Here is a 23,839-nt window from a genome sequence, read left to right on the forward strand (position 1 = left end):
CTCTCGAGTATGTCTGGTGTTTCCTAGCTTCTCTAAAGCATGTCTGGTGTTTCCTAGCTTCTCTAAAGCATGTCTGGTGTTTCCTAGGTTCTCTAAAGCATGTCTCACGCGTTCTGCTGCAGGTGGAGATCGTTGTAAGGCTCGGGCGGTCCCGTCACATACTCACATGATATATTGAAAACACAAAATAAACAACAAAACAACACAAGAACGAGGTTGGATGTTGACTGAAATAACGTGGTATTCATATTTTGCCAATCTGGTGAAATGAATTTCAATAACGTCCAATGAGAAATATTTCCCAATCTTATTCCTTCATCGCCATTATTTGAAAACTTCACGAGAAGCTGCACAGGCTCTCCTCAAGATTTAATTTTATTTCTAACATTTATGACTGTTAAATGCGTGATCTGTACTCCAAACAATACAAGAGAAGGAGACATGTCTCACCACATACTATATATCTCACACTGTGCTCTATTGTACACATGGAGTGTTTGTAGAATGGAATAAAAAAAACCCCATAAGTCTTGTTCCCGTGCTCATCAGACTACCGCCTCAGTGTTTCAGTAGTTGTATAATTGATGTATACACACGTTAATGAATCTGAATATTGTGCTTATATGCATCGCATCTGCAGAGCAAGATAATAAAAACACGCATTTCCTACAACACCCATGACAGCTTATATTTCAAATCTTGATTATGAGATTTTGTCGACATGTGCTCGTAAATTTGTAGTCGTGATCCCAGAAAGCCATTAGCCGGAGGACCTTCATGAACAAAGCACAAGCTGTCAAATCTGTTTGATGCTTCTGACAACGTGTGCGTTATGTTTTAATAACTAATAATTGACCTTAATCTCCGCCTCAATCCTCTTCGCTGACCATTGACCCCTTATGGCGGGGTATGGGAGAAGCTCAGCCCCTTTAAGAGAGGTCTAATAGGCTATCATTAGTGTGATGCTGGTCTGTGTGGCCTGACATTGGTGTATACAATTATTGTGTCCAGTACAACCAATCATATGAATTTGTGAATGGTGACACTCAGGCTAACCGGTACCGTTCTTGGCTAGTCGCCTTCCCCACACAAAAAAAACCAAAAAAACCAAAAATAAACACGACATGACAAGAGGCGTTTCTCTCAACGATGGCGAAGGTGATCCTGTTTTTGGTTAAGGGATCAATAAAAAATACATTTCAATTAATTCAGTTTAAAAAGAATTGAATCTTTCACAATCGATTCTTGTTGGGTTACAAGAGTAAGGTTGTCCTATGAACCCCAAATTCTGAGTCCGTGACCACAATGAGCTCAAGGTAACAGTACCGTCGATTTACTCATACGTATGTTCACCCCTGTGACATGCCCGGTGTAAGGACCAGGCCCACATCATTGTGTTTCGACTTAGCATATTTACCTGGCCTATGGTAAGTGTGGATGTCGGCGAAATGTTGCAAACACCAGCTAATCATATATCAGCGCTATACTGGAGATGCAGACCGGTAGTTTGACTTAATCAATGACCGTATCGAGATAAAGAGGCATGGTATTCCCATGCTCGCTCATAATTGACTTCTGACCTGTCCAAGATGGGCGTTTCTTTCACCACGCCCCGAGGATATGGTTCGAGACGGTCATTAGTATTGTTAGTTAGTTGTGATTGATGTAAACCTCTGTAGCCCGCGATCAGGTCGTTACTCATTCTCAACACAAATGTACAATTACTAAAAACATCGTCTATATCCAATATACCATATACACAATACTGTACATACAATAATATACAATATACCACATACACAATACTGTACATACAATAATATACAATATATCATATACACAATACTGTACATACAATAATATACAATATATCATATACACCTTACTGTACATACAATAATATACAATATACCATATACACAATACTGTACATACAATAATATACAATGTACCATATACACAATACTGTACATACAATAATATACAATATACCATATATACACAATACTGTACATACAATAATATACAAGACATTTCATTTAAATGCTTGATTAAAACGTAGCGTAGCGGTATACAATTAATGTAATTCAAAATCGAAGTGGCAGTATAATAATTTATTTATGTTTCTCACTACGTTGACGTTGCAGAATGAATGAATGACAGTTGAATGACAATTGAAATTTATATTATATCTAATCGAACCCTAATGTATATTTTATTGCTACCAGGACATGCTATCCTCTTTCGTACGTCTTATATGTATGCCTAAACATTGGTGTATGATAACTAATTCAACTTTATATTTTATTTGATCATATTCATTTATTATAACATGTACCGTTCTGTACAATAATCCTTTTATCCTTAAGTATATTTTACCGAACTTAGTCTCTCATAATAACTCCTTGTAGGTCAACTTCGATTGCTTCTTTGTCCTGGATCTATGTTTGTTGAGGTGAGATTATAATGAAAACATCTGTCCGTCTGTCTTTCTGTCATACTTTGCAGTCAGTTTGTGTGAGAAATGCCCCGACTGAGACAAATCTTGTCAAAGTAGGAATGTCACCAACAGTAAACAGATAAACGGTGGTTTATGGTCTGTGTCAGTGAGATGACAAGCCGAGTTTTGAAAGCTCACACAAATGTCTAATACCAGAACAAGATCCATCTAGACAACATTTAAAAAGTCATATTCGTTTTTTTTCATGTACTTTGCGTTATGGAATAAACTTCAGCTAAAATCCAATTCCTAGTTGCAGTGAACATCTGTGTTATCGCGTAGAGCATCTCCTTCAAACTCATCTGTCTCGCATACATGACACAGCTCCACACTACCTCTCAGACCTTCTTCAGTTTTATGTACCATCCAGATCTCCGAGATCAGTGAACCAGCGCCTTCTCTACCTCTACCTCTCAGGCCTTCTTCAGTCTTATGTACCATCCAGATCTCCGAGATCAGTGAACCAGCGCCTTCTCTACCTCTACCTCTCAGGCCTTCTTCAGTCTTATGTACCATCCAGATCTCCGAGATCAGTGAACCAGCGCCTTCTCTACCTCTACCTCTCAGGCCTTCTTCAGTTTTATGTACCATCCAGATCTCCGAGATCAGTGAACCAGCACCTCCTCTACCTCTACCTCTCAGGCCTTCTTCAGTCTTATGTACCATCCAGATCTCCGAGATCAGTGAACCAGCGCCTTCTCTACCTCTACCTCTCAGGCCTTCTTCAGTCTTATGTACCATCCAGATCTCCGAGATCAGGGAACCAGCGCCTTCTCTACCTCTACCTCTCAGGCCTTCTTCAGTTTTATGTACCATCCAGATCTCCGAGATCAGTGAACCAGCGCCTTCTCTACCTCTACCTCTCAGGCCTTCTTCAGTCTTATGTACCATCCAGATCTCCGAGATCAGGGAACCAGCGCCTTCTCTACCTCTACCTCTCAGGCCTTCTTCAGTTTTATGTACCATCCAGATCTCCGAGATCAGTGAACCAGCGCCTTCTCTACCTCTACCTCTCAGGCCTTCTTCAGTTTTATGTACCATCCAGATCTCCGAGATCATGGAGCCAGCGCCTTCTCTACCTCTACCTCTCAGGCCTTCTTCAGTTTTATGTACCATCCAGATCTCCGAGATCATGGAGCCAGCGCCTTCTTGTTATCACCAGTGTCAAACAAGCTAAATGTGGATACCATGCCCTCAACTATGCTGCTATAAAGAATGAAAGTATACAAGTTTAATGTCAGCAAAATTGTAACTATTATATTTGAGTAGTTATTCCAAATATTGTAATTTGTAGCAGGGTATGTAAGCCATGTGGTTTGAATTGTGTCAGTCGTCAAACACCATACCTGAGAAGAGGAATGATATTTCTGTTAGGAAAACAGGATGCGCCTGATAGAAGTTGTATTTCGATCACTCACCAATGACGAACTTTACAGTTAAAATACACGTTCAGAATAAACAATAGTGTAATGGGAAAAGCTAGAAGGTAGAATATTTGACGAGTCACCATATCTTCTCTCTATACTTATAGGTGTTTATTTCTCTGTAGGAAGTGTCTCTCAGGCGGTCCTAACATTACATGGATGGGACTTAATAACGGACAACTAAGGGGGAAGGTAAGGGACGTCTGGTTTGAACCTCCAGATTGCCTCATGTGAACATGTGTTTGACTTAGTGCTTACACTGGCATACAACCTACCATACGACATATCACGATGCTAAAAGTAAAATGTTAGTCACGCCGATATATTGTCAAAGTATTGTGCGCTGCGTCTGACACACTTCTTAATGTTAGAATTTCCGAGAAAACGATTACTTATGAAAAGAAAATAAGTAAGCATATATTTTAATCCTTAAACAAAAGTAAGTTTTTTTTCTTGAGATAGATATCACGATTTGGCAATATTTAAAGTTAAACATCGACGTATCCTGGCCCATTTGCAGTATCGTATTGGGATATGCGACGATCGATGTAAAACTTTGTATCGATTCACTGTATCGGCGACGTATTGATGACTCGTCCCACCACTAGCCAGAGCACACACACCTGAGCACACGTTTATAACCATGCTGTACATGTAAAACACTGGACTGAACCACTTCCACATCTAAAGCTGGGCCACATCTAAAGCTACACCACATTCAGGTCTGGATCACATCTAGGACAGGGCGACACTAAGGACAGTGCAACACAGAGAACCGGGCTACAGACAAAGACTAACGGACTGCCCCACAAGAAGATGGCATGGTCACACTCAGCGAAGATGAAGAGGAAGCAAGAAGTCAAACAGCTATTCGATATGGCTATGTGACTATAAAAAAACATTGCGCTAGCCCAGAAAAAACAATACAAGATATTGAAAACCTTACTAAGATGGAAATATACTGATGAAAACAAATAACGGATCACATAAAAGCACAAGTGTTCGTTTATTTTTCTTCCCGCTTTCTTTACAAGATGTGCGATACATAGCTTAGGAAGAAACCTGGAAAAAGATAAAGGAACACTTGTGCTTTCATGTGACCCTTACTTGTTAACCATATATATGGTTAGAGTTGACTGAATATCAGTTCCATGTGTATATGTCAATATATACCACATCAAACCATTCTAAAACCCCATGCAATATCTGGTTATATGTCTGCTGTGATATATTTGAATTAAGAATAAGAAACCGACCCCAAATTGGCCACATCCTTACAATGCAAACGCTGAAAACATCAGAAGATTAAAATAACGAGAACACTCCTCCACCACAAATGCTTCATGTAATTGATTTTTAACGGATGAATAAAATGATAGGAACATTAAGCAGTCCCATGTTCAGGGCCATACTACCTAATGCAGTAGCCCTGATTGAGTGTTATATGCAAAATTACAGTTTCTCCTCACTTTGCCTGTAGCCAGGAAATCGTAGACACCGCTTTCCGAGCAGATAGAAGCCGATGATGGTGGCATATGGGCGTGGTCCGGTGGGTGACGGGGACTGTTGGCGTGGCGGGGGAGCTACTGGGCTAATATTACATTGGCTATGCTGAATAACCTCTTAGTATCATGGACTCTGGCTGTGGGTAATGACGGCTGCACTAGTACCTAGAGGGCGGCTGCTGCTGCTGGTGGTATTACTACGGATTACTATGGAGCACTGGTATTGTTGTGTGGACAGTTACTGGCGGTGCAAAACATATATTTGACCTAGAATATTTAAATACAGTGATTCCAAATGCATAGGCCCGAGTCTGATTTACGGGCCATCAATGCAAAGGTGTCATGTGTCAGGTATTATGAGAATGTTGAGATGGTAATAAACCTTTGTGAGTGTCAAAGTTCGGATGTCGTCGCTCTATGAATAAGCCCATGTACAAGGCATTTGCTGTGTTGAGCTTGAGAAAGAGGTGGAATTCACGTAACGCGCACGTGCTGAACGTGTCCCCTTACCCTGGCGCCCGGGTAATTGGAAGGGGAGGTACGCTGTAGGTGGGATGGCGTTGTTGGTCAAAGGTGTAGTGTTTGTCATGACCCACGAAAACAGGTGTTCCTCACACTTGACTTCGTGGGGACGTTTGACTGGTGCTTCTTGGGGCGTGTCCACATCTCGACTGTCAATTTAGGGTCGGACTGAAGGTATTATGTTGTTAAAGAAGAAACTGGACTGCAACAAAGGCGTGCTATTATTGCAGATGGTTTGGTCGATTGGATTTTGCTATCGCCTGAGTATTTTCAATATCAGTGTGAACTGTAGGTTATCGAATCTGGACAAATCAAAACCGTGATTTTCAGCTTGAAGAACAGCTAGCAAGAGACACGGCATAATGAAGCCAGATAAGTCAGATAACTGATGACTAAATTCCATTCTAATACATCCATTGTGACCATCCGAGCGACTATAGTTTTACGCCGCATTTAAAAATAGAAGCGTGGGGAATCGAACACGTGTCTTCGGCGTGGCGTTACTGGGTTCTGTGATCTACATTATTTACAGATCTAGGCCCTGTTCCTCAAAGCGACCGTAGCGCTACGACAGTCATAAGTCTATGTTAAGTATGGGAGTTACGACAGTCGTAAGTCTGTGTTAAAGTATGGAGTTACGATCACCGTAGCGCTATGACAGTCGTAAGTCTGTGTTAAAGTATGCAGTTACGATCACCGTAGCTCTACGACAGTCGTAAGTCTGTGCTTAACTATGGGGTTACGATCATCGTAGCTCTACGACAGTCGTAAGTCTGTGTTAAAGTATGGGGTTACGATCATCGTAGCTCTACGACAGTCGTAAGTCTGTGTTAAAGTATGGAGTTACGATCATCGTAACGCTACGACAGTCGTACGTCTGTGTTAAAGTATGCAGTTACGATCACCGTAGCGCTACGACAGTCGTACGTCTGTGTTAAAGTATGCAGTTACGATCACCGTAGCGCTACGACAGTCGTAAGTCTGTGTTAAACTATGGGGTTACGATCATCGTAGCTCTACGACAGTCGTAAGTCTGTGTTAAAGTATGGGGTTACCATCATCGTAACGCTACGACAGTCGTAAGTCTGTGTTAAAGTATGGAGTTACGATTACCGTAGCGCTACGACAGTCGTAAGTCTATGTTAAACTATGGGGTTACGATCATCGTAGCTCTACGACAGTCGTAAGTCTGTGTTAAACTATGGAGTTACAATCATCGTAGCGCTACGACAGTCGTAAGTCTGTGTTAAACTATGGGGGTTACGATCATCGTAGCTCTACGGCAGTCCTAATTCTATGTTAAAGTATGGGAGTTACAATCATCGTAGCTCTACGACAGTCGTAAGTCTGTGTTAAAGTATGGGAGTTACAATCATCGTAGCTCTACGACAGTCGTAAGTGTGTGTGAAGTATGGGGGTTACGATCATTTTAGCTCTAGGACAGTCGTAAGTCTGTGCTAAGTATGGGGGTTACGATCATTTTACCTCTACAGCAGTCGCGAGTCAATGTTTATGTATTTGAGAGTCTCCTCAGCTCTACGGTCACTTTGTGGAACAAGGCTTTGGGCTATTGCTGAGTGCGCTGTTAAACCACACACAACGACGACGACGACGACGACGACGGCAACAACAACAACAACAGCCGATGTTTTGTTCATCATGTGTTCACTGCACAGAGTGTATGCACAAAGGAAGAAGCTGTTCATGGGGAAGGTGCACCCGGAATGCGTGTGTCAGCGACACCCCCTCACCGATGGGTTTCACCGGCGAGAGTATGTCTTCATTATGACCTGTGTTATGTTGGCTGACAGCTGACCTTGCATATATTGAGTGAGTGAGTGGGTCTAGTATGACGCCGCGTTCAGCAATATAACACCAATATCCAGGAATGAGCTTCCTATACTGTAACCAAGTGGGAATCGAACCCAGGTGTTCGGCTGTCTTCTTGCCGCTCCAGTGGTGTTAACGACATCTATGAAATACTTTTCAAAACACCATACTCACTCGCGCTGTAATGCATCATATTAAACATGCGTTTACTAGTACATTTCCCTTTGTGTAGATTAAATCCTGGTTTGGGGCGTGACAAGCGAAACAAGTTAACTTCTCGGACCGCCCACTCGGAAGTAGTTCAGTATGCAGGCGGAAGTGTTGAGATGTCAGTTTGAACAGCACATTTTCAAAATACAGCAACATACATCTTTCTCTGACCGGAAGTAAGCGATGACGAGAAACCACGTCACGTCGTTTTTCAGCGCATTCAACGTGTCCAACGTGTTAAATGTTTTAGTTTACGGGTTTCTTTACAAATATATATACAAAATGTAAAAGGAACACATTCCCAAACACAAAAGCATTCCAGTTCAGAGAGAACAATGCCCCTCAGATTATGAAATGGTCAAGCCATACCACGTGTCGTGTTCAACAGAGCCCGTGAATGTCTTGCCACCTGGACAGGGTAAATAACTGCTATCATACGACGTTTGGGATATTGTACCTTCAATGTACCAAATACTCCCCTCCCCCACACCAAAGATGGTTTCTTACAACCTAGGATAAAGACACACAAACCTTGTTAACTTGATCACCCAAATCTAACTCTTTTAATGCTAAAAACAAACGCAGTGTTACCGCGCGGCGTTACAGCACCGATGACCACTTCACGTTTACTGGGGCAGGTGATGGAACGGTTTTACGATCAAGCCTCAATTGCCATGCAAGGGACATTGTCATGTCTCGCTTTTGCGAGCCTTGTCTCGCTAATGCTTGCGTCCGCGAAACAATAAATCGGAGTTAAGCCCTAATAAAGATCTGTCTGAAGAACCCACCACAAACAATTGATGCCGTTTAAGCTGTTTTGGGGTTAGGTTGGCATGGCTGGCGAGGCATGTGCGCCCGCTGAGTGTAGCGGGAATTCATTTCGACAACCACTGGCTGTTCAATTAATGCCGGCTACAGTTACCAAAGTTTGAAATCCAGTCTTAGACTGCTGGAGATCCGCGTTCCTGTTGTCTAGTTCCAATGTACCATTGTACCCCGCTCCAGAGAAGTCATTATTGTCCGTGTTTTGTGTGCGTGCGCCGGGACTACTTTCCTTAGCCGTTACCATTGCGGCACGTGCTCCGCTGATGATGTATTCAGGCGCTACAAGGCTAAGACGAACAGCCTCACCCCTGAGTTTGTTGATAAATAGATTATACTTTCACTGAATAAGATCTGGATTATTTTACGCAAGATAATTTTAATCCAAGACCAACAATAGACCCGAATTTGCCACGCGACCTATCCAGCTATTTTTGCTCGTTATGCGGAGCTATTGTGGTATTTAATTTGATTTTCTTTCCCGTTATGTACCCCTAGGAAATGATCAAAATTCAGGTTTTGATGGGTCCTTTATCATGTGAGATCGGTTTTAATTTTTCATGCAAATTAATAATTACTGCAGTCGTGCGTAATATGAAATTCTGTCTTTTGAGCGGCTACATGCACCAAGGCGCAGAAACTGCTGTTGGGTTGACACTTTCATATTCTACCAACATAACAATTACAACGTTCCAATCAATATCAGCAACAAACAAACTCCGAAAATAAATTTTCAACTCTTTAAAATGCATTTGCGTTTCCTTGAACTACTCGGCATATTGAAAGTTCTCATTCACTCTCCTATGGACAGTAAACCACTGGTAATGCATTGCACATGCAGAAAGAAAGGCGTACGTTTGAACGGGGTCAATATAACACGGGGTCGCCTTAACAATGAAAATACAATTAGCATTTTGCCAATATATAATGTAACTTTGTATCTTTGAAATACAACCAGCAACAGAAGGTAGAGGGAAGAAAGACTGGTTGTCCAAATTCATCAAAAACACGAGAGAGAAAAAACAACAACAACAAGAGAAACCAACAAGACCTCAACCCTGTGTTTGCGATTACAAGATAGCCATTTGCATTTGTTTCTAATTGGTCGAAATGCCATCAATGGTAAACTCCTAACTCGCAGGAACCTGGATTCGCTTTGGGCGAAAACTGCCTCGTGTATTTGACTGGAATCAAGTCATCCGTGAAGATAAACAAGCTGTCAGGAGCACTCTCGTCACTGCCTGGGAGTAGCATATGTTGCAATCGAGCAAGGCCAAAAAACCCTGCCCTATGTAGCTGCCTTTGACCTGACACGTGACCGAACACACCCGAGGTCAGCGCGCGCTGACCTATGTTCGTCGACCAATCAGGGTCCTCGAAGGGCCGGTTTATCTTGACCGTTAATCGGTTTGTTGGTAATCGGTCTTTTTCTGTTTAATTAAGGGGGCTGTGTGAAGGAAGTGGGGAGAAGGGTTGGATTAAGCAGCTACAATTAAAACGCCATCACCAGTTGCCGATAATAGTGAACTTGCGAGTCATTAACATCCGGGTCTCGTGAATATCAACCAACATGATTAATAGGTGCTTGAGTTAACCCTATCGTGTTGGACTGTTGATACAAGCTGTCCCGAGAAAGCATTGCAAGTCCTGGCCTATTGAAATACCAGGAACGTGTCGGGATACAAAACATGACCAGATGAACAGTAAACTGTGTTCATGTATAGAGGTCTTTTGATGACAACCCGGTCAACCAACGTAGATCATACCAACTGATGAGAATAAAAGCGACAAAGCCTCTTGCGCAGCCACAGAAACTTTCGACAAGAGTAGACCAGAGTTCCGACAATGTGTTATGGGCATGCAGACACATGCACACACATGATCACACTACTGCAGGAATCGAACAATTGGTCAATCGTTGTGAATCACGATCGAACATTCATGATTTGCTAAAAAGTAACCTACTCCATCGATGAGACTCGTAACCGTACACAAAGGAAAGTAAATGCTCACCTGAAAACAAACAGCAACTAACACACACACGCACGCACGCACGCGCACACACACCACACGCAATGGCAATAGTCCTACCACTCTACCACCACCACACCTACTACTACTACTACTACTGCTGCTGCTGCTGCTGCTGCTACTACTACTACTACTACTGCTGCTGCTGCTACTACTACTACTGTTACTGCTGCTATTACTACCATTACTACTACTACTACTACTACTACTACTACCACGAGCACCCGACACTCGTCTTATGTTGCAGAATTTCTGTGATATACCAAGCATACCTCCTACAGTCCCTCCTACAGTCCCTCCTACAGTCCCTCCTACAGTCCCTCCTACAGTTCCTCCTACAGTCCCTCCTACAGTTCCTCCTACAGTTCCTCCTACAGTCCCTCCTACAGTCCCTCCTACAGTCCCTCCTACAGCCCCTCCTACAGTCCCTCCTACAGTCCCTCCTACAGTTCCTCCTACAGTCCCTCCTACAGTCCCTCCTACAGTCCCTCCTACAGTTCCTCCTACAGTCCCTCCTACAGTCCCTCCTACAGTTCCTCCTACAGTTCCTCCTACAGTCCCTCCTACAGTCCCTCCTACAGTCCCTCCTACAGTTCCTCCTACAGTCCCTCCTACAGTCCCTCCTACAGCCCCTCCTACAGTCCCTCCTACAGTTCCTCCTACAGTCCCTCCTACAGTCCTTCCTACAGTCCCTCCTACAGTTCCTCCTACAGTCCCTCCTACAGTCCCTCCTACAGTCCCTCCTACAGTCCCTCCTACAGTTCCTCCTACAGTCCCTCCTACAGTCCCTCCTACAGTCCCTCCTACAGTTCCCCCAACAGTCCCTCCTACAGTCCCTCCTACAGTCCCTCCTACAGTCCCTCCTACAGTTCCCCCAACAGTCCCTCCTACAGTCCCTCCTACAGTCCCTCCTACAGTTCCCCCAACAGATGTGTACAATACGAAGGTGTATTGGCACAGCAGAACACGTTTCAACTCATGTCCAAGCTTCAAGGATCAAACTTTTGTACGTTGTATTTATTTATACTATAAATATACTATACATAAGTATGCGCTCTATAAGACTAACTCTGTCAGTAATATGCTGGTTAACTATTGACTTGACACCAGAGTTACAGCGAGAATCACGACACGGATATATGTGCCTGTCCTTGGCAGCAGTACTGGGAGTGCTTCAAAAAGCGAAAATATGTTTTTTTTCATATTGCCCTTAGACTCAACATTTATAACTTTGCTTTTTAGATATCTGTTTTATTAGTGGTCAGCCGCGTATTTCTGTACCTTTGAGGAGCACTCTGTGATGCCACTCACCGCCAGATTTATGTAGTTCCTTAATAATATGTACCGATGTCTGCCTGTTGTATCTAGGAAGCACCACGGTGTCCTCGACATTGCTGCATATTAATGATGGAAAGCGTTGGCAACAATATAGATGTCAAACCCAGAGGAAACCATTTCTTCCATCTGAGCTCCAAGCTAACTTGGACACCACCATCACCACCACCGTTGTGGCGACATTCCAAATTTCAACATGTGATAAGGTTATTCTTGAGTACAAACTACACTGATCCCGTCTGAGGTGGAGGTTTCACTCACATGCTATTCTATAATAATCTTATTTTCTTGAAGAAACAGCGCGAGTTTTTCCTTCAGGGACTTTGCGATCATATAACGAAAAAACAACAACATGGAAATAGTTGCCCATACCCGTATATGGCGAAATTAATCTTGCCTAATAACAGTTTGGTTGATACGGACATTGTGTTTGAATTTTCAAAAACATCATTATCGCACCTCGCAGGGATTGAACTGCATGGAGCACAGATGTGCGCTGGCCAAACGACGAGGCACACACCCAGCTCATTACCTCCCCTTTGCTAGAGACCTCTCCAGACGAATATCACCAAGCTGGTGCGGGCTGGGTAAGACATGTATGTGTTCCATCAACACATCCGACAACTCATTATACGCAAATACGACTTAATAGTAGGTTTCAAATAATTACAGCTTAATTATAGATGGTAGCATATATAAATTATCTAAAAAACCGAAGCCATTATTTTACAACTGAGCGCGGAGTTAAGCTGATGTTCTATCTAATCCCACTAAAGCTCTGGGGCAATATTATTACAACTTATAACAAAGAAGATCATCTGCTATGGCGGAACATTTGCCTCTAGCACAGCATACGGGTTGCACATATGTCGTCATTTCCCATTAGCGCCCCCTCGTGGCCAACTTGGTCACCACAGTAACCGGCGTGGGTAGATGGTAACCGCGACATCCCCCCCACCTCGTTACAGCGCTGTTCTCATCATATTACTCACTGGAGGCCAATATAATGGCCTCCACACGATGCAGAATCTGGCATTTTAGGTTAGATCCGATGTCAGTCTTTTTTATTACTTTCTGTTCACGACTGCCATAGGTTTGTGAATTTGGGTTGACACTGTCGGACCCCTGTGTGGAATCAGTCAACCTTAGTTTAATAACGTTGGAGTTGGCTGCGTTTTTTGTCGTTGTGATAATTCAATTAGGGTGGAATGGCACTGCTGACAATTGAAGAATCATAATCAGGTGTTCGAACCCGAGAACTGGGCGTACACCACTGGGACCTCTCCTGTTTATGTATTAGCTGTTATAACGTAACATACAGTCACAGCGTTTGGCCATGTGTCCCGCATAAACAGACTGAGGTTACCAGGTGACGTCATGTCACATTGGGTTCACCCTCGTCTTCTAATAGAAGCTGGTGCTCAAAAGAGTATACAGCGTCTTGGACCAACACTTGAACATCAAAGAAAACTATAAATGATCGTCGTTTCAAGAGAATATTCAATTCTGCAGACAATGTACACAGCTTTATTTCATATAAAGTCGAAAGAACCGTTTGATTGACACTGACACACGTGATATCACAGTCTGAACATTTACACAAGTCAACAATGTATTATTTTCTGCAAAATGCCCTCATGTGTGTCATCAAGTGATGAATCAGTTTTGAGTATGTCCACCATGGGCTTCAATATATGCCCCCAAATATGTCGAAGCACTGATGACGTAAGACACGTGACGCGTGATTTGATGCCATTCCTGTAGGAGACTTGTACCAGTTGTTGATCGGCGACTGATAAGTGTAGTCTAATAAAGTGTTTTATCGGAAACATATTGCGAGAACATGCTGGTCACTACGATGTTACGTTATGCAGAGTTGTGGACAATGCCACATAGTTGCAACTGGACAATTCGGTATGCCCCCATTACGAAGACAGACAGTTCGCAGACGCCTTAAAACTGTCAAATTGGTGTCTATCAATTGGGAGATAAACGACAATTCACAGAATCTTCGAGCATTCCGTTTTGAGACCAGCGCAGTTCTCTGCACACACCATCAGGCTATTGGCTCCAATTGACCCGCTGAGCGCAGATAGGTACTAAACGTTCACGTACTCGTCTGCGAACAGTCCGGCCGTCATTACTTTCATCGGCGAAGATCACACGTTGCAAATCACGCATTTGCCGTGATCGAACTCGCCTGACACATGTCATTGACGACGTCGGTTTTGAATTTTAAGAATCAGATGCACACCGCGGTAGGGTTGACGTGCTCTAATACCATGTTCTCTTAGTCGCCGGTACCCCGACTATGTCGATTGATACGCTCTTCTAGAGCCGTCACTGCCGTTGACGTTGCTGTTACAACGCGATTTCTGGATGTAGTGCTTTAGGGGCGCGGCGGACGAGCTGGCTAAATCGCCAGACTAGTGATCCAGCGATGTTGAGGTGTCGAGGTGTCGGGATCGAGCCCACCTGTGACCGGGTGTGCAGACTCTTTCAGTGTTGTCACAACCCCTAGTGCACAGTACACAGCCCTGTGCACTCAAAAGAACCCATGTATCCGTTGGTAGATGACCAAATGGTGGCCACATGAATACGTGTATACACCTAGTTGCGGGTACAGCACCATGCAGAGAACTTGGACAAAGTACTGTGACTATATGTCCCAGTCCACCCAGCTGTGAATTGGGCACCTCGTTGGGATGAGACAGCCACAATAAACTCGAAGCGTCTAGTGGCAGCCAGAGCTGTATACGCCCCAGGGAGTTGAGATTGATAATATGCCACTTGAGACGGACATCCAATGATCAAAGTAAACAATACCAGCGCCTTGAGCAAGCACCAGCTGTGTGGATATGTGCGCTATATATATATCCTATAATAATAATATAAACAGTGCTTATCACAAGCGATCGACTACACCTGGACCTGCCTGGAGTATTTCCGATTCGTGAAGGTCCGGGTTGGAATACTGCCCTTCAGTAACCCATGTTTGTCGTTAGAGGGGGCTGACGAGATAGGGTGGTCAGGCTTGCTGACTTGGTTGGAGAATGTCATCGATTCCCATTGCGCAGATCGATGCTCATGTTGTTGATCACTGGATTGTCTGGTCCAGACTGGATTATTTACAGACGCCGCCAGAGTGCGGAGTAAAACAAAACTCACCCATGTATTACGTCAAACGTTGCATATGTTTTTATAGCTCTTTTTACTACGGTGTTGCTCATGAGTCGCGAAAGTTGCTTGACACCGCCAGTATGCACGTGCAGTTCATGTTACATAAGAAAACGTCGTTTTGGTTATATACATACACTTGGAGTCATTAGAAGAGACAAACTATTGGTAACACTATTTCTAAGTTCATTTTGGTTTGAAACTATACAACTATGCAACTGGATGTTTCACAAACTTTCCTTTCCTTTCACTGTTCAGTTACTTGTTTGAAACTGAAGCGTAAAATATGACGTATTTTGACACTTGCTGAAAGAGGTCAGGCTATAGCACACAGTCCATTGAGCTATGGTGGTTGGTCAACGATATTCCGGTTTGGTCCAAATCGAACATAGAGGCCACTCTTTTTTCCCCAGGGAGTGTAATAAAGCGTTGTTTTTAATGCCAGCTAAGGTTTACATCATTCATTGGAATGCCTTTCTTTCATGCGATTCTATGACCTCAAGCTGTTTATGTCCATGATCACAGATAAATTGTCAGGTTTTCGTGTTGAATCTCAGATTTCCACAAAACATGGTGTATTATTGCTTCCTTCTTGATAACGAGCGACAAGCTGGAAACTATCATCACGCATAATTGTAGAGGAAACCCTCTCCTACATGGCGAATACGGTATCGCTGAGACAAGCTGCTGCATTTGGTCGTAGAAATCCATTTTTAACGCCGGTCAAAGCTATTGGTGTATACTGCAGGGTTAGTCACTTCTTCTAAACAGTTGGTGTAGGGTTGGTCGTAACACTTGTCTTGTTTTACCGTGAAGTGTGAATTCAAAGAAACTCTTGTGTTACTAACCTACCCGTGAAGATCCGTGGTAGAATTGGTCTTCAGAAACCCAAGCTTGCCATCAAAGGGGCGACTAACGGGATCGGATGGTCAGACTTGCTGACTTGGTTGACACATGTCATCGGTTCACAATTGCGCAGATCGATGGTCATGCTGTTGATCACTGAACTGACAGGTCCAGACTCGATTATTTACAGACCGTTGCCATATAACTGGAATGTTGTTGAGTGCGGCGTAAAACAAAACTCACTCATTTACTACTGAATAAACCAAACGTTTTACTTTATCTCATTTACTTAAAGGAGACTTTCAACAACCTTTCGCACTCACAGAGCCCCAAATATCAGTTTGCAGCCTTGGCCATATCTCAAAGAATATATCGTAACAGAACGAAAAGGTGAAATGTTGACACAGACACAGACACAGACACACACAGACACAGACACACACAGCAAAACAAAAAAAACCCAACAAAAACAAAAATGAAACAAAAAAAACCAACAAAAAACAAATATACCCCCCCCCCCAAAAAAAAACCAAAACAACAACAAAAAAACAACAACAAAACACATTTGCATGTGTTATAGACATAACATCTTGACCATTTAATGGAAATCATCTGTAAAGCATGTCGCATAACTCCTTCACGACATCTAGAGAAACATACATGCACTCATTCTCTGGAATTGCAAGATATTTTCTTCATTTTTAAAAAAAAAAAATCTGGAGATACGCGACGCCAAATGGGAGCCTGATCATCTCGAGCAGGTTTATCAGCGAAATGTACCACAAAGCTTCGACATACTAGTATTTTGGGCCCGTCAAACCCATGGATAGCCTCTACAACCAATCCATTGCTACGACAGGAAAAAGGGACACACTCACCATTGGAAGAACAGCTTGTTTTCAATGACCTATCTTTCATACATGTAACAAGGCCACATTCACTGTCACCTATCAACGGAAACAACTCTTGTAGTGACATAAAACAAGTCTTCAAAGTAGCATCTGTGTCTTTGGTTCAATTGCCACTTACCAAATTCCAACAAGTGATGGCAAATATGTAACTGTGAATAAGGCGCATTGATTGGTAAGATATCAAAGAGCATTTCTCAAGCAATAATACACGTTTCTCATAACGATACTGCTGTTGTTCGTGACAACAGAAATTCGTGACAATCGTGGCGTGATTTGATGAACCTTTGAAAACAGTTTGAAATTTGGGAAACTTAATACAGCAATTGCCATTAAACGATATATTTCAACAATTGATCTGCGTAGTTGTCTGAAATCATGAAAATGTTAAAAATGAATATTTATTACCTCCTCAAAGGCTCGAGGCGTGATGTAGCCGCCATGTTGGATTTTGACCAATCCAGCATCAGTGACCAACCCCAAACTGCCGGAGCTCAATGGACGGTGTATAATATCAGGCGCTTTAACGTAAAAGGGATTAACTAATACACAGCAACTGTACATCATCCTTTATCCCTATTCGACTGTCACCATGTCTGCGAACCTCTGCCGATACCGATGTGATTGTACCAGTTATGTGTACAGATAACGGTAATAAACCAATCGAGTCAGAGTAGGCTGTGGCAGAGACTTCAAGCGAATGGGTCCCCGGGGAATGCACATCGACTAGGTTGCACCAAAGTCACAACAGTCCAAGATGGTAGCCACACGACTGACATTGTTGTAAGTTACACATAACGCAACGCAACAGATATTCAGACAGAACACTTCAGTGTTAACAATTTAAGGATATCCAGGAGCACCGTTCCTCGACGTTTGGGGGCAGCCGGACTCCGCTGAAGGCGACCTGCAGTTCGTCCACCTTTAACACTACGTCATGGGCGGGTGTGTTTGAGATGAAGAAGATTCCAGGGCCGCTGGAATCAACGTCAGTGCTCTTGTGTGGTCTTCACAGATGACCCTGTAGTCAGCCTGTAGCGTCAGCATGCTCGCCAAACAACAACCAAATTCGACATGCCTGGGATGCACACACGTGACCCAGTGCCTGTGGATCTCCCAGGACTCCCCAGAGCTCTAGTAGAGGAATGGAGTGTGATTCCACAAGCTTTCTTACTGAACTTGATAAGGAGCATGAGAAAAAGGTGCACCTGTGTCTTGGACGCGCGAGGGGTTACATAAGATATTCAATGACAGAGCGCTTCACGTTTGTCATTTTTCATTTTGGGTGTGGGTGATGAGGGGTGGGGTATGGGCACTAATGAAGTTATTGTCTGTATGTCCCGACCCGACCCGGCAACACATTCGACATTATGATGACACTCTTAGTTCTATTATTTCTCAAAAACGTTTCTTTACATGTGCCATACATCAGTTGACCCTAAACTAATGACGCATAGTATATATTCGTCTTGTACTGTAGTATATATTTCTGTTAGCAGTATTTGTTCACCATGTGAGGTGTGAGAAGCAGAGGTTCATGACAGATCTCTAAGGTCAACCTTTTAACTATGATATATTCGGAAACATGGAGAAGAGCGACACTGACAGTCCGGCTGTATATTTAGATACAATGTAGATAGATAAGTAGGTAGGTAGACTGACAGACAGGTAGGTAGATAGGTAGATAGATAGATAGATAGGTAGGTAGATAGATAAGGAGAGGGAGAGAGAGAGACAGAGAGAGAGAGAGAGAGAGAGAGAGCCTTTCTGTTTAAGGTCATTTTTCCCTGAGAAACTCCATCGTGCCACTGCACCCATCTGTCATCTTGGTGTGAATGCTGGATAGTGTATCTATGTATATACTCAAGTACATGGGTTGGTTAGGACAGTGGAGGTAGTCTAGTTTTTGAAGCATTATCGGGTTCGATTCTCCAAAGGGTTCAATAGACGAAACACATTTTGGTCGCGATACTGTTGGAAACATGCTAAAGCGGCATAAAACCAAACTCACTCACCACAGCTGTTGGTTATTAGACTACACATGACTGACTGAGTGATTGTTTGATCAGTATGCCTTTGACTTAATGTACCTACGTGGATATTAACAATGAAAACCTACAAGTCATTTGTTTAACCCTAAATTTTGTTAAAGGCCCCTATATGTGTGCTATAGATGTATCCAATCATGTTGCGACCTGAAACCAATTAGTATTGCCTACAGGTCTGGGAGCCATGACAGTGTTTTCACCGAACAAAAACGAGTGAACAAAAGTGCATGAGCAACAGGCCACGTCACTAAGGTATGTATTAAGTGATGTTGTTCTGTCATATAATGTTTCATCTACGGAGGAAGGGGTATATGTTACCCGACATTTGACACACACCAACTCGAGCTGACAAACATAAATTGAATCATAAATTTTCTTAAACGTTACAATCTGAAAACAGTTACCAAACACGTTACATATAAGCTTCCTAACACAGTTATGTTCACTCTAGAAAAACATGTCCGGTTCGGTGTGATGTTAAGTGTGGGCGAACTCATTGTGCTGACTGACTGATAAGAATTGTATCAGAATATTCTGAAGAAAACAGTCAAATACTATATGCTATTCAGTACGTTTCAATCGAGAAATATAAAAATATGTCTAAATCTATATTACTTTGATTTTATTCAAGCGCATTTAACATATTATATTAAAAGTGATTTGAGTAACAGAAAACAATGTACATGGATACTTGCAAAAGCCATGCAGCTTGTCTCTGTTGAAACGCAATATGCAAAGAGCAAATAAAGCATAACATTAAGCATTCAAATTATCCCTGAGCGTGTTACCAGCTTTATCGTTATTTCTGAAACTGCCAAGTCCACTTTGGGTGCCGATGTGTGACAATGGACGGCCATTGTATAACATGAGCAATATGGACAGGTCCGTGGATAGCCGTCAAATGTGACCGTGTCAAATACAGATATTAAAATGCTTCTGAAAGATGAACTGTGAAATGAGCTGTATGGCAGTCTCATGCTCCTGTCATTTCAGAATGGTTTAAATGAAGAGTGCAGCGGCGTGAGACAAGATGAGTCACTTACGAACTGTGTATCGCAGCGCGCGAGCTCGCGAGTCTGTCTTCACGCGCTCGTTAATACACACTGGAGATGTGCGCGGCAATCACGCGCCGATTGCGCCTGTCGACCAAAAACTTGAAAATGAATTATTATGAATTGCGAATATTAAAGGGTTGATTATGACAATGCCCTCTCACTCGCATCAAGCGGACGGGTCGCTGTCGTTTGTTCACGCCTAATATCGTCAGACATTGAGATTAACCTTTGCCTTGATGTTGTGCAAGATCTCGTGAGATCTGCCGTGATCGTCGGCATCGCGGTACTTAACCCATCCCCATCGACAGTCGTCTCCCTTTGAACGGGAGGTATCACATTTCGGCGTGGAGTCGATTTCCAAGGTTCCTTTTGAGTATAATTCAAGCCTTTGCCCCCAAATACCCATCTGTCCAGTTTTCACAGTTCTTGAAAAGATGAGATTGTTCATTTTTTGGTTACACTTTTGTTTATTGTGATGTGATGTCGTCTTGATTGTTTTGTCAGTAATAAAGTAGGGAGCAAGTGGGGCAATATAACGGCTTTCATCACTGACGCCGGGCCGCCAGAACCATTGTCACGGTCTCGGGGATTATTTAGACTGTCATCGAGTCATAATCAGGTTTTTATTTAGTCATGAGACAAATTTATTTTATTAACACATAATGTATTCCTGCACATGGATGACTGGATCTGGTACATTAAAGCGGTAGGCAGAGCATTGACATGGATGTTTCTTTCAATGGGGCTGGTTGATGTAATAGGACTAGAAGCTCGCAGGGTATCTCACAAGAGTGAATGAGTGAGTTTATGTAAATGTTTTAGGTAAACGAACCGGTATCAATGTTACATGTATTCCACGTGCAAGCCTGTGTTAATGGTACCCGACGTATAAACCTGTACGCATGTTTCAAATATTCCACATGTATTAGCTGTACATGATCTCCACGTGCAAACCAGTTTTGATGTTAAACGTATCCCAGGAGTTACAAGTCGACTACGTATAAAAATATTCTAAAGTTGAAAGTTAGATAGAACCCCTCATTTCCTAGACCTCAAAAGCTTGGTCCCCCAAGTGCCACCAGTAACTCGTGTGTGGTTGTGGTTCTGTAGGTGGAGACTACCGACCGTGGGGTGAGGTGTTAGCATGGACAGACCCGTACCCACAATGGCACAGCTGAGGTCAACAATGGCACAACTAAGGTCAACAATCGCACAGCCGGAGTGACTAAACTGGGCACCGATGATCGAGGCGGAGCTGGTGTATAATCCATCATAATCCATCCCCAAATTGTCCCATCCAAGACAGGCACCTCCCAACATGGACGCCCAGAACTGAACGTTACCCGAGGACACACTAGGACCTTTGTCACAGACAAACCGTTTAATCGGGGCTGATTAAAATAACAAAAGGTTCGATTGTGATAGACAGTGGGAGTACGGACCCACAATATTACCGGCTATTTGTGTTCAGAACTGCCATAGATGTCCGTATTGATAGCACGATTATGACAGTTTGACGCGGCCTGAAACAAACTGGACAAATCCAACTTGGTGGAAAGATTAATTATACCAGAGATCAGTGATGGTCGTGGTGGACAATAGGTAGAATATTTTTATAGAAGAAATGACGGATCGTTGTTAAATTACTGCTTTTATCCCCGATTAATTTGATGAGGAAACTATAGGGCAAGGCTTCCCATATGTCGGTGTGTTGAGTGGCCGACTAGTAAGACTACAGCGTGGGGCTGCATGTGGGCTACAATAGACTGCGCTGGTGTTGATGACACTGTATGACAATGGACACTCCAGCTTCGTGCGGTGGAATCGGTGAGGCTGTACGTGTCAGGATCGGGATGAATCTAAGTATTGTTGTAACAGAATATCTTCTGACATTTTGTAATGGTCCGGCGGCGGTCTAGTGGTAGTCATGTGTCTAAGAAAATACCAAGCCGAACAATGTCGGGTGGAGCAGGGGGGAGGAGGGGGAGGAGGGGAAGAAGATGAAGAAGTCCACTGAAAGAGGAAACATCTGCAGTACAATTATTTACGTACAATGGATATATAGACAATCATATTCGTAGGAAATGGTCATATACTCAATCATTTTCATCACAATATTTTATAGAGCTGACAATGATGATCTGCCAAATGATGATATACGACACATCAATGCAGGACAATGTTGTATTTATAACAATGGAATACAGACAGGCAGATATTTCATTAAATTCTTAACACGTGACAAATACATAATAAAAAGGTTGAACCGTTCCAGACGGACATTATAGGATGCATACCGTATGTATGAAATAATACTGTGCACACATGGTATTAGGAATACCGTGGACAATTACATTAACACGTGGTAAATACAAATTGTCAGCACGTCGTTAGCAAGACTTTACAGCAGTTTCCCACAAGTACATCTCAAGACATAACAGCATATAAATAGCCTTATCTCAGCGGGGACAACAGGCCCGTGGGTAGCATAGTGGTTCGCTCGTCACGCTGAAGATCCGGTTCGATTCCAAGAATGTGTACATTGTGTGGAGCCCATTTCTGGTGTCCCTCGTCGTTATATTTCTGCAATATTGCTAAAAGCGGCGTAAAACTGTATAAAGCCATACTCATGGAATAACACATAAAACATTATTTAAATTGGACAGACTTTCTAAAATGACGAAAAGGTTCAACATGATACAGTGGGCATAGCAACAAACTACTTTTCAGGTATGAGCCATCTTCCATGTTCAGCTCTTTAGGAGATCTACGATCTACAAGGATAAGAAGGAAGGAAGGAAGGCAGAGAGTGATTGTTTCGCTAAACCTTGGTCAAATGTAATATATGTAGATGGGTTTTATAGTTCGAAGAATCATATTGCCATTGGCTGCATCACCCTCTCTTATCAAGGGTGATATATCCTCATGCTTATATCATCCCTGTCCTTTTTTCTGTAGCTGAGAATTTCAAAATGAAGTGGGAAGTAAATCCATGATTCTGATAAATGGTTAAACGTTAACTGGTAAAGGCGATATTACATACCACATTTCCCTGCTGGGAGATGACTTTCAGTTTTTTGTACATTGGTTTTGGAAATATTTTGGTTATTACAGAAAGGCGAAAAACGTCATAACCCCAAGTGGTTCCAGACTACTGAAACTATGACAATGGTACACGCCGGGCAGTCGAGGACTATCATGCTATAAAGTTAAAAATAATTAAAACGAGGATCGGACAACCGTGAGACCCAGATTAATGGTAACAACTACTCTTAATTAAGGGAGACGGCCCCGGTTAATCCTATCGTTATCGTAAATCCCCCAGTTCGTGTGCTCCCAGACTGACAATAAATGTTTGTATTTCAGCCAAGCTGAACAAACGTCGGTCGTATGCTGTCATCAAACCAGTATCGTCTTCTTAATGTTAGCTAATGTCTTTCTTTGAATGGGCGAGTTGAATTTAACGGAACAATATGTCAGTTGTGTCCACCATGCAAGGGTGTGGGAGGGAATCCCGAAGTAATTTAGCTCCAAAATGTTTAAACAAGAGTTTGGTTAACCTAAGAAGATTTTGAGTCAAATCACGTCCAAGGATCTCTGACTTATGGATGCCGACTTTGGGCACC

At 42.8% G+C, this 23,839-nt stretch overlaps 1 protein-coding gene across 1 annotated transcript; it reads left to right on the forward strand.

Moving 5' to 3' along the window:
• Positions 1 to 7,610: 7,610 nt before the first annotated feature.
• Positions 7,611 to 23,635, forward strand: LOC137288023 (uncharacterized). Its single transcript, XM_067820383.1, has 3 exons — positions 7,611 to 7,723; positions 11,126 to 11,850; positions 23,580 to 23,635. Exons 1-3 carry the CDS (start codon positions 7,611 to 7,613, stop codon positions 23,633 to 23,635), a joined length of 894 nt encoding a protein of 297 aa, XP_067676484.1.
• The last annotated feature ends 204 nt before the right edge of the window (positions 23,636 to 23,839 follow it).

The sequence above is a fragment of the Haliotis asinina genome, chromosome 6 (genome assembly GCF_037392515.1).
Source record: "Haliotis asinina isolate JCU_RB_2024 chromosome 6, JCU_Hal_asi_v2, whole genome shotgun sequence".
In the NCBI taxonomy this organism is placed as follows: domain Eukaryota; kingdom Metazoa; phylum Mollusca; class Gastropoda; order Lepetellida; family Haliotidae; genus Haliotis; species Haliotis asinina.